This window comes from Balaenoptera ricei, chromosome 5 (genome assembly GCF_028023285.1).
Source record: "Balaenoptera ricei isolate mBalRic1 chromosome 5, mBalRic1.hap2, whole genome shotgun sequence".
NCBI lineage: Eukaryota > Metazoa > Chordata > Mammalia > Artiodactyla > Balaenopteridae > Balaenoptera > Balaenoptera ricei.
In genome coordinates, this window is record NC_082643.1 from 56,115,385 (window position 1) to 56,128,709 (window position 13,325).

Consider the following 13,325-nt stretch of genomic DNA (forward strand, 5'->3'; position numbering starts at 1 on the left):
GAGAAATTAAAACCTTTACAGACAAGCAAAAGCTGAGAGAGTTCAGCACCACCAAACCAGCTTTACAACAAATGCTAAAGGAACTTCTCTAGGCAAGAAACACAAGAGAAGGAAAAGACCTACAATAACAAACCCAAAACATTTAAGAAAATGGGAATAGGAACATACATATCGATAATTACCTTGAATGTAAATGGATTAAATGCTCCCACCAAAAGACACAGGCTGGCTGAATGGATACAAAAACAAGACCCATATATATGCTGTCTACAAGAGACCCACTTCAGACCTAGAGACACATACAGACTGAAAGTGAGGGGATGGAAAAAGATATTCCATGCAAATGGAAATCAAAAGAAAGCTGGAGTAGCAATTCTCATATCAGACAAAATAGACTTTAAAATAAAGACTATTGCAAGAGACAAAGAAGGACACTATATAATGATCAAGGGATCGATCCAAGAGGAAGGTATAACAATTGTAAATATTTATGCACCCAACATAGGAGCACCTCAATACATAAGGCAAATACTAACAGCCATAAAAGGGGAAATTGACAGCAACACAATCATAGTAGGGGACTTTAACACCCCACTTTCACCAATGGACAGATCATCCAAAATGAAAATAAATAAGGAAACACAAGCTTTAAATGATACATTAAACAAGATGGACTTAATTGATATTTATAGGACATTCCACCCAAAAACAACAGAATACACATTTTTCTCAAGTGCTCATGGAACATTCTCCAGGATAGATCATATCTTGGGTCACAAATCAAGCCTTGGTAAATTTAAGAAAATTGAAATCAAATCAAGTATCTTTTCTGACCACAACGCTATGAGACTAGATATCAATTACAGGAAAAGATCTGTAAAAAATACAAACACATGGAGGCTACACAATACACTATTTAATAACGAAGTGATCACTGAAGAAATCAGAGGGGAAATCAAAAAATACCTAGAAACAAATGACAATGGAGATACGACGACCCAAAACCTATGGGACACAGCAAAAGCAGTGTTAAGAGGGAAGTTTATAGCAATACAAGCCTACCTCAAGAAACAGGAAACATCTCGAATAAACAACCTAACCTTGCACCTAAAGCAATTAGAGAAAGAAGAACAAAAAAACCCCAAAGCTAGCAGAAGGAAAGAAATTATAAAGATCAGGTCAGAAATAAATGAAAAAGAAATGAAGGAAACAATAGCAAAAATCAATGAAACTAAAAGCTGGTTCTTTGAGAAGATAAACAAAATTGATAAACCATTAGCCAGACTCATCAAGAGAAAAAGGGAGAAGACTCAAATCAATAGAATTAGAAATGGAAAAGGAGAAGTAACCACTGACACTGCAGAAATACAAAAGATAATGAGAGATTACTACAAGCAACTCTATGCCAATAAAATGGACAACCTGGAAGAAATGGACAGATTCTTAGAAATGCACAAACTGCCAAGACTGAACCAGGAAGAAATAGAAAATATGAACAGACCAATCACAAGCACTGAAATTGAAACTGTGATTAAAAACCTTCCAACAAACAAAAGCCCAGGATCAGATGGCTTCACAGGTGAATTCTATCAAACATTTAGAGAAGAGCTAACACCTATCCTTCTCAAACTCTTCCAAAAGATTGCAGAGGGAGGAACACTCCCAAACTCATTCTACGAGGCCACCATCACCCTGATACCAAAACCAGACAAAGATGTCACAAAGAAAGAAAACTACAGGCCAATATCACTGATGAACATAGATGCAAAAATCCTCAACAAAATACTAGCAAACAGAATCCAACAGCACATTAAAAGGATCATACACCATGATCAAGTGGGGTTCATCCCAGGAATGCAAGGATTCTTCAACATACGCAAATCAATCAATGTGATACACCATATTAACAAATTGAAGGGGAAAAACCATATGATCATCTCAATAGATGCAGAGAAAGCTTTTGACAAAATTCAACACCCATTTATGATAATAGCCCTGCAGAAAGTAGGCATAGAGGGAACTTTCCTCAACATAATAAAGGCCATATATGACAAACCCACAGCCAACATTGTCCTCAATGGTGAAAAACTGAAACCATTTCCACTAAGATCAGGAACAAGACAAGGTTGCCCACTCTCACCACTATTATTCAACATAGTTTTGGAAGTGTTAGCCACAGCAATCAGAGAAGACAAAGAAAAAAAAGGAATCCAAATCGGAAAAGAAGAAGTAAAGCTGTCACTATTTGCAGATGACATGATACTATACATAGAGAATCCTAAAGATGCTACCAGAAAACTCCTAGAGCTAATCAATGAATTTGGTAAAGTAGCAGGATACAAAATTAATGCACAGAAATCTCTTGCATTTCTATACACTAATGACGAAAAATCTGAAAGTGAAATTAAGAAAACACTCCCGTTTACCATTGCAACAAAAAGAATAAAATATCTAGGAATAAACCTACCTAAGGAGACAAAAGACCTGTACGCAGAAAATTATAAGACACTGATGAAAGAAATTAAAGATGATACAAATAGATGGAGAGATATACCATGTTCCTGAATTGGAAGAATCAACATTGTGAAAATGACTCTACTACCCAAAGCAATCTACAGATTCAATGCAATCCCTATCAAACTACCACTGGCATTTTTCACAGAACTAGAACAAAAAATTTCACAATTTGTATGGAAACACAAAAGACCCCGAATAGCCAAAGCAATCTTGAGAACGAAAAATGGAGCTGGGGGAATCAGGCTCCCTGACTTCAGACTATATTGCAAAGCTTCAGTAATCAAGACAGTTTGGTACTGGCACAAAAACAGAAATATAGATCAATGGAACAGGATAGAAAGCCCAGAGATAAACCCACACACATATGGTCACCTTATCTTTGATAAAGGAGGCAAGCATATACAGTGGAGAAAAGACAGCCTCTTCAATAAGTGGTGCTGGGAAAATTGGACAGGTACATGTAAAAGTATGAAATTAGAACACTCCCTGACACCATGCACAAAAATAAACTCAAAATGGATTAAAGACCTAAGTGTAAGGGCAGACACTATCAAACTCTTAGAGGAAAACATAGGCAGAACACTCTATGACATACATCACAGCAAGATTCTTTTTGACCCAGCTCCCAGAGAAATGGAAATAAGAACACAAATAAACAAATGGGACCTAATGAAACTTAAAAGCTTTTGCACAGCAAAGGAAACCATAAACAAGACCAAAAGACAACCATCAGAATGGGAAAAAATATTTGCAAATGAAGCAACTGACAAAGGATTAATCTCCAAGATTTACAAGCAGCTCATGCAGCTCAATAACAAAAAAACGAACAACCCAATCCAAAAATGGGCAGAAGACCTAAATAGACATTTCTCCAAAGAAGATATACAGATGGCCTACAGACACATGAAAGAATGCTCAACATCATTAATCATTAGAGAAATGCAAATCAAAACTACAATGAGATATCATCTCACACCGGTCAGAATGGCCATCATCAAAAAATCTAGAAACAATAAATGCTGGAGAGGGTGTGGAGGAAAGGGAACTCTCTTGCACTGTTGGTGGGAATGTAAATTGATACAGCCACTATGGAGAACAGTATGGAGCTTCCTTAAAAAACTAAAAATAGAACTACCATACGACCCAGCAATCCCACTACTGGTCATATACCCTGAGAAAACCATAGGTCAAAAAGAGTCATGTACCAAAATGTTCATTGCAGCTCTATTTACAATAGCCAGGACATGGAAGCAACATAAATGTCCATCGACAGATGAATGGATAAAGAAGATGTGGCACATATATACAATGGAATATTACTCAGCCATAAAAAGAAATGAAATGGAGGTATTTGTAATGAGGCGGATGGAGTTAGAGTCTGTCATACAGAGTGAAGTAAGTCAGAAAGAGAAAAACAAATACAGTATGCTAACACATATATACGGAATCTAAGGAAAAAAAAAAAAGGCCATGAAGAACCTAGTGGCAAGATGGTAATAAAGACACAGACCTACTAGAGAATGGACTTGAGGATATGGGGAGGGGGTGGGGTGAGATGTGACAGGGTAAGAGAGTGTCATGGACATATATACACTACCAAATGTAAAATAGATAGCTAGTGGGAAGCAGCCGCATAGCACAGGGAGATCAGCTCGGTGCTTTGTGACCACCTAGAGGGGTGGGATGGGGAGGGTGGGAGGGAGGGAGATGCAAGAGGGAAGAGAAATGGGAACATATTGTATATGTATAACTGATTCACTTTGTTATAAAGCAGAAGCTAACACACCATTGTAAGGCAATTATACTTCAATAAAGATGTTTAAAAAAAAAAAAAAAGAATCCACCTGCCAATGCAGGGGACATGGGTTCAATCCCTGGTCCGGGAAGATCCCATATGTCATGGAGCAACTAAGCCTGTGGGACACAACTACTGAGCCTGCGCTCTAGAGCCCGTGAGCCACAACTATTGAGCCTGCATGCCACAACTACTGGAGCCCGCGTGCCACAACTACTGAAGCCTGCATGCCTAGAGCCCACGCTCCGCAACATGAGAAGCCACCGCAGTGAGAAGTCTGCGCACCACAATGAAGAGTAGCCCCCACTAGCCGCAACTAGAGAAAAGCCCACACATGGCAACAAAGACCCAATGTAGCCAAAAATAAAATAAATTAAAATAAAAAATAAATTAAAAAAAAAATTAGTGGCTGCAGTCGTACCAAGAAAAATAGACAGACAGAAAATAAATCCTAAATATAAAGTTTAAATGTAACACTTATGTTATCTGACTCTTTAATTACCAGAGTATACCTGGTAGTGACGTTTGGTGATTAAGGATGTTTTACTATAGCCTGGGGATATCTCTCTCATCACGAGTGTCCTCTTGTGACTTGTACAGTCCATCTTAACCAGATATGCTTACATGTATTTCAATTTAACTCTTTAAAAGGGAACAAATGGATTAACTTTGAAAATTCTGAAATAATAATTTAGGTACTAATAGGCTATCTTACACGTTTTCATTGTCATGACTTATTTGTAACTCATTGTTCTTTAATCTGGTCAAAAGTACTATGGCTTTTCCATGTAGTTCCATATTTCACTGGATTTTGAACAGCTTTTATTCCATGGATTCTCACATTAAGATCAAGAATCTAAAAGATCTACCTACACTGAGGCTTGAGGGGCTAGGACATGTCTTAATGATATAACAATTGCCCCAATGTGCCTGACATAAAAGACACCCATTTATTTATTTATTTGTACATAGAAAACAAACTTATGGCTACCAAAGGGGAGAGGGAGGGAGTGACAGATTAGGAGTATATTATTAAAAGATATAAACTACTCTACATAAAATAGAGAAGCAACAAGGATCCACTGCACAGCACGATACTCATGCCATTTAACGCAAGATATAGTGAAGGTAGCCTACTTCTGCACAATGCTTCTTAAACTACACTAGTTAGAACCCCAATCGATTTTGTCATATTAAAAGCCTCCATTTTAAGAAAAGTTCAGTAAAGGAAACTGTGGAAAAGCAGCTGTGTTTCAATTGCTTAAATAAACTTAAAATTCAAGACTGAACTGGCTGTAGGTTCTCTCAAGTAAGCAATTGTCTTATGTCCAATTACCAGCTACTTTTGATATACTAATTATAGAGCTCATTACAACCAGTGATTGGGAAGGGGCAAGCTTTCTCACCTGTTTATTTCTCACCTGTTTATTTAGGTATGATTACAGTGCTTATCATCAAAAAGCCTGCCTCTAAAAAAGGATGTAACTCTCTGGCTTAATTGCTAATCTACCAAGGTGTCATTTTGGAGGGGGGCAGTAGTAGAGGTTATATTTGCTCTCTTGATCAAAACATTTGTGAGACTCTCTAGAAAGAAAGGTGTAAGACTGAGCTTTTTTTACATACATCTTTTTGGTCTGTGATAACATAATTTATCCGCTGTATCTAAGTCACAAGAATGAAATAGCAGCATATGCTTAGATAGAGGAAAAATATAAATAGGAGCTACCTCTGCAGTAATATAGAAGGAATTTCTTCTGCCAAAGAAACTGAAATGTTTCTATTATTAACAATATTTTAAGCCAGGAAACAGTTCATTGGTTTATAACTGCTTATCCATGATAATTTTTTTAATGGCCAATTCCAACTGGCCAATTTATTTTCTAATGCAAGCATTTTGTATACTTTCTATCTGCCAGAAACAAACTTGCAACTTTCTATACATTCTCCTCATACTTCATCTCAGCATAAATATTACCTTCGAAGAGAGGACTCCTTTACTCTTTTCAAGTAGTCCCCCTCTCCCTACCTAATCTATACAGTCTTATTTTCGACCACAGATATCTTATTCATCTTCTTCATAGCTCTTACCACAACTTTTAAGGATCTCTATGCTTACTAGTTTTATCTTTCCACTTCTAGACTACAAACACTATGACAGCAAGGACCATGTATTTTCACTTTACTCACTGTGTATTCAATAAATATTACCACCTAAAACATAGTGTTTATAAAATAATTGTTTAGTAAGTATTGAAATAACACATTTTAGAATTCTTTAGCTTTTGTATGCAAATGATTTTTCTGGATGTAGGACCTAGACTGCAATTCTTTCATTCACCATTCACTTATTCATTCATTCATTCAAAGAGCAGCAACATTTATGTGAGGAATTATGTTAGGTATTAGGGTTAGATGCAGAGTAGTAGAATAATCTATTATTTTTCTCAAATAAGCTTATGGTTTCTGACAATTTCTATTCATATAGTTCTTCAGAAATTATGAAATATCTCATATACACTTTCTTAAAATCCTTACAACCACTTTGGAATGTGGGGGGATAGTATCACCCTAATTTAATAGACAAGGGATTCTTAGAATCAGAGACATCAAGATAAAAGGTCAATATATGACCGAAGACTTGAACCTTAGATTTCTGCTGCTGAATTTCATGCTTTTTCTAATACCATTTCCATATGTACTTCATTTGTGTAACCACTCAAATTTTACATCTATTCATGTTACCAAAAGACTTTAGTTCCTATATTTTGTTCCTTTTAATGCATTTTTTAAAAAAGAACAAGCTTAGGCCTAATTCTCTGTTTTAAACAGATGCAATACTAGGTACCATAAAAGGCTATAAAAAGTTCCATTTATCACCAGAATCATATTCAATGAATAAAAAATTGTAATGTACAAATCAGAAGAAACATACAGGAATAATATAAAGGGATTTTAAATGTGATTAAAATAAAACAATCTTTTTTCAAAATTTGAACCAGTTGTACATTTTTTAAAAATCTAATTTATCATAGCCAAGTTCTCAAAGCTCATTGTACACTTAACACTGCCTTGAATGCATTTTGTTTATTATGCTCATACAAACATTTCATAACAGACTAGCTAACAAATTTCTTTAAATTTTCTGAAACTTTGTTGGGTTTTTACGACCTTATTTTTCCCTATTAGGGTAAACACCACTACCTTTGCAATTAGCTAGTGTCTGCATATTGCTCCCTCCAGCTCTACTTCAAAACATGGAAATGAGTATTTGGTAAAACTTATTTCAGCTTCCACATGAGAAAAAAGTCAATATTCCAGTTATAACAGACTGAGAATAGCTGATTACCAGACAAAACTCATTTTAAAATTAAATGTGGCCATGATAAAAAAAATCTCCTTTACCATGATAGTGTTATCATGATATAATATAACATCACCCCCATAGATTTGATTTTTGTCATTTCTTGCTTCTTGAAGTGCTCAGGGTACTACAACCAAATTGTCAAAGCTTAGGGAAAGAGGAAGTAAGAATTTTTAAAAATTGCAGCAACCAAAATATCTATAAACTAAATAATCAAGAATACTTAATGCCAAAGATTTTGGAAATGGAGACTTCAATTATCAGTGAGTAGGAATGCATTGCATACACAGACATAAGTAACTTTTTAATTGTTTCTGGGCTGTGTGATACCAATTTTAATAGTTACTTTTATTAGAGTTATGCAAACAGGTGATTGTTAGTGATACAATTTAAATAAAATGAGTCAAAGAGAAGATATAAAATGGATACTTTCCATTTGGCTCAGACCAAGTATGAGGAGAGCATATTGCTCTTTATTAACAACATTTATGTCTACATTGGAAACACTTTCTTTTCATTAAATTTTCCTGTGCCTGGAGACACAATCATGGAAACAAGGGAGCCATTAATCTTTTCATTGTCCCACAGCTAAGCAGTCAACAAAGCTCAAGGACTAGAGCTAAATCCATCTCCTCCTCTCCACCCCACAGGCCATAGCTTTAGTTCAGGCCCTCACCCTCTCTCTCCTGGACCTGCAAAATGACCTCTAAACTGGTCTTCCTGTCTGCACTCTTGCTGTAATTCTCATTCATACCTCTGTGATTATTCTAAATTCTCAGCCTAACTAAAGTTTTTATTGATTCCCCACATCCTGCAGAGTCAATTTCAAGCTCTTTACTTTGGGTCATAAGACTCCTCATGAGCTGGTCCAGCCCACCAGCCTTACCATATCCTCTTTCTAGTACAACAATGCTGTGAAAGACTTGCAATCATGGATATACTTTGGGAGACCATAAATTCTTTGAGGGCAAAATCCATATTTTATGCATATATTTTTCCCAGTACTAATTATTAGTGATAAATGCTGTTTCATATCCCTAGCGTTTTTTATTTTATTTTTGTTTTTCACACATGCTATTTTTTCTCTGTTTTTTTCTCCTTTTTTATACCTGGAGAACTTTTATCACTCAAAGTTTCAATCATGTTGCTTTCTTGATAAAACTCCCTGACACAGCACTCCAAGAGGTTGTTTTGTCTTCTTGTACAAAGTTTTATTTTGGCACAGTTCACACTATATATTAATTACTTGTTTCCATGTCTGTAACCTCTTTTAAAGTGTGAGTGTCCCGCAGGCAAGGACTATGCTTTAAAATCTTTATACATCTTGGGCTCTAGAATAGTTCCTGAAACACTATTATAATGTGGTAGATATTATTCTTAAGATTATCTCATTTAATGAATCAAGTTTAAATAAATATTTGTAAGATAAAATTAAAAACATAAAAACTTTTCCAAAAATTTCACTTGCAAAATAATAAATATTGAATCCTATTTGGGGATTCAGAAAAGAAAGAAAAATAAATAAATAAATAAATAAAATTTTTTAAGTAAAAGAAAATAAAGTAAAAAAAAAAAAAGAAAATAAAGTAAATAAATACCAGGTCTCAAGTGGAGAAAGATAATTTAAGTGGCTTAAGATATATTGGGTGGGCAGGTAGTGCATGAGTTGGGACAAGTTAAGAGACAAATGGAAATGAAGAGTCTTCATGGGGACTGGAGTCTTATCCAGTACAATTTGCAATATGTGGTTTCAATGGAAGGTACTAATAAAAATGTGAAGAACTCTGATCAGGACTTCAAGAGTAATGTTGCTACTTTTAAAACAAGCCATTAAGAAAAATTTTAAGGTCATTAAAAAAGTATACGTATTAAAATCTTTTAATCAAGTGACACTGATGAGATTATTATATAATTTTGTTGCTAAAATTTCCTTATTAAAATATGAAAAGGTTATCTATAAATTATCTTTTTACTAAGTGAGCCTTTGTACTTCACCACCCAAATTTCAAATTGCCAATATGTTAGACAAAATATAGTGGGAAGATGTTCTCATTTGAATGTCAATATCAGTAGAGCTTTAACTAAAACATACTGGGACTGGGGTGTTAGGGGAGGGTAAACAAACTAAAAACTTGTGTTCTTTTCAAAATCTAAGTATCTTATTGTTAATTAGCAGTAGAAACTATTTTCATAGAGGAATATAGCAAGAGGACATAGAGTAGTACCATAATAAATTTTTTTTTGTCTTACTGTTTTTCATTCCATTATCACAGACCAGGTGAATTTTCAGAAGCTGATTACCCATGAGTTGAATATCAAAGAAGACAGCAATTTTGGGACCCTATAAGGCTATCTCTTTTCACATTGGCAATTGCAGCAATCATAGGAATTGCAATTGGTATTGTTACTCATTTTGTTGTTGAGGGTAAGCATCAAGGTCACATTTCTATTGCCTAAGTGCTCCATGACTTAAAATTGAAATTCTTGAAATTCTCTGTTGTATAAAAAATTCCATTTGCATGCTATTAGTATTTTAATTACTAATCTTTTACTGATGCTAAATTATAGTTTGCTCCTATATTGAGCCCAGTGTTTCATATTTCCAGCCAGTGAAGTTTGCAATATACATTATTACATGAATAGACACATCTAAAACAAATACATATTTAAAAAGAGAAGGAAGAATGAAAAGATTATCTTTAGAATAAAGACAAATCACATCATGTGTTGAGTTTAATATACTTTTTTCAAAATCAATGTATTAATGAGTTGTCACAAGAAAAGCTAATGATACGAGAAGAGTTACCTGAAAAAATCTTTAAAGGGCTGAAGATTAAATATTATTTTTGAAGGAAAAAGACATTGTTTTATGACCGAAGGAACAAGAGAAAACTCAGAATTCGGCACTAGGTGCAAAAATGGATAGTCAATATCACAGTTACACCAAATGACAATCAATCAAGGTCATTTACCTTTGTCTTTGGTATGTATGTTTATAATCATATGTGACTGAGACTTTGCCTAAAATTTTACAGAATTGTATGATTCATAACAATAAAACCATACTTGAAAGACTTCCTAGGAAGAGAGGAAATATTGTCCAACATGCTCAGCTTACCTTCCCACACACTTTATTGGAGGATTGATAATATCCATTTCTTAAACTCTCATGAAATAAAAGCATAAGCCACATTATCTTCTGCAGTTGTGTCTTTCTTGTTACTATCTTCTTGGGTTAAAAGGTAGTGAAGAAATTTTTTGTTTAAAATGCCCTTCAAATAAAACTAAAAGCTGGTTTTTGAGAGGATAAACAAAATTGATAAACCATTAGCCACTCTCATCAAGGAAAAAAGGGAGAAGACTCAAATCAACAGAATTAGAAATGAAAAGAAGTAACAACTGACACTGCAGAAATGCAAAGGATCATGAGAGATTACTAAAAGCAACTCTATGCCAATAAAATGGACAACCTGGAAGAAATGGGCAAATTCTTAGAAAGGTATAAACTTCCAAGCCTGAACCAGGAAGAAATAGAAAATATAAACAGACAAAGCACAAGCACTGAAATTGAAACTGTGATTAAAAATCTTCCAACTAAAAAAAGCCCAGGACCAGATGGCTTCACAGGCGAATTCTATCAAATATTTAGAGAAGAGCTAACACCTATCATTCACAAACTCTTCCAAAATATAGCAGAGGGAGGAACACTCCCAAACTCATTCTAGGAGGCCACCATCACCCCGAAACTCAAACCAGACAAAGATGTCACAAAGAAAGAAAACTACAGGCCAATATCATTGATGAACATAGATGCAAAAATCCTCAACAAAATACTAGCAAACAGAATCCAACAGCACATTAAAAGGATCATACACCATGATCAAGTGGGGTTTATTCCAGGAACAAGGATTCCTCAATATATGCAAATTAATCAATGTGATACACCATATTAACAAACTGAAGGATAAAAACCATCTGATAATCTCAATAGATGCAGAAAAAACTTTCAACAAAATTCAACACCCATTTATGATAAAAATTCTCCAGAAAGTAAGCATAGAGGGAACCTACCTCAACAGAATAAAGGCCATATATGACAAACCCACAGCCAACATCATTCTCAATGGTGAAAAACTGAAAGCATTTCCTCTAAGATCAAAACAAGACAAGGTTGCCCATTCTCACCACTATTAGTCAACACAGTTTTGGAAGTTTTAGCTACAGGAATCAGAGAAGAAAAAGAAATAAAAGGAATCCAAATCGGAAAAGAAGAAGTAAAGCTGTCACTGTTTGAGCTGACATGATACTATACATTGAGAATCCTAAAGATGCCACCAGAAAACTACTAGAGCTAATCAATGAATTTGGTAAGGTAGTAGGATACAAAATTAATGCACAGAAATCTCTTACATTTCTATACACTGACAACAAAAAATCTGAAAGAGAAATTAAGAAAACACTCCCCTTTACCATTGCAACAAAAAGAATAAAATACCTAGGAATAAACCTACCTAAGGAGACAAAAGAGCTGTATGAAGAAAACTATAAGATACTGATGAAAGAAATTAAAGATGATACAAACAGATGGAGAAATATACCATGTTCTTGGATTGGAAGAATCAATATTGTGAAAATGACTATACTACCCAAAGCAATCTACAGAGTCAATGCAATCACTATTAAACTACCAATGGCATTTTCACAGGACTAGGACAAAAAATTTCACAATTTGTATGGAAACACAAAAGATCCCAAATAGCCTAAGCAATCTTGAGAAAGAAAAACGGAGCTGGAGGAATCAGGCTCCCTGACTTCAAACTATAATACAAAGCTACAGTTACCAAAACAGTATGGTACTGGCATAAAAACAGAAATATAGATCAATGGAACAGGATAGAAAGCCCAGAGATTAACCCACATACCTATGGTCACCTTATCTTTGATAAAGGAGGCAAGAATACACAATGGAGGAAAGACAGCCTCTTCAATAAGTGGTGCTGGGAAAACTGACAGCTACATGTAAAAGAAAGAAATTAGAACACTCCCTAACACCATACACAAAAGTAAACTCACAATGGATTAAAGACCTAAATATAAGGCCACACACTATAAAACTCTTAGAGGAAAACATAGGCAGAACACTCTGTGGCATAAACCACAGCAAGGTCCTTTTTGACCCACCTCCTAGAGAAATGGAAATAAAAGCAAAAATAAACAAATGGGACCTAATGAAACTTAAAAGCTTTTGCACAGCAAAGGAGACCATAAACAAGATGAAAATACAACCCTCAGAATGAGAGAAAATATTTGCAAACGAAGCAACTGACAAAGGATTAATCTCCAAAATATACAAGCAGCTCATGCAGCTCAATATCAAAAAAATGAACAACCCAATCCAAAAATGGGCAGAAGACCTAAATAGACATTTCTTCAAAGAAGACATACAGATTGCTAACAAACACATGAAAGGATGCTCAACATCACTAATCATTAGAGAATACAAATCAAAACTACAATGAGGTATCACCTCACATGGGTCAGAATGGCCATCATCAAAAAATCTACAAACAATAAATGCTGGAGAGGGTGTGGAGAAAAGAGAACCCTTTTTCATTGTTGGTTGGAATGTAAATTGATACAGCCACTGTGGAG

The 13,325-nt window shown here is 34.9% G+C and overlaps 1 protein-coding gene across 1 annotated transcript in view; it reads left to right on the forward strand.

The window, feature by feature from the left end:
* TMPRSS11F (transmembrane serine protease 11F) overlaps positions 1-13,325 on the forward strand; it is a 106,990-nt gene that overhangs the window by 62,485 nt on the left and 31,180 nt on the right. The window contains 1 exon segment of the mRNA XM_059923831.1: positions 9,947-10,098. Coding sequence (XP_059779814.1) covers positions 9,947-10,098 — 152 coding nt within the window.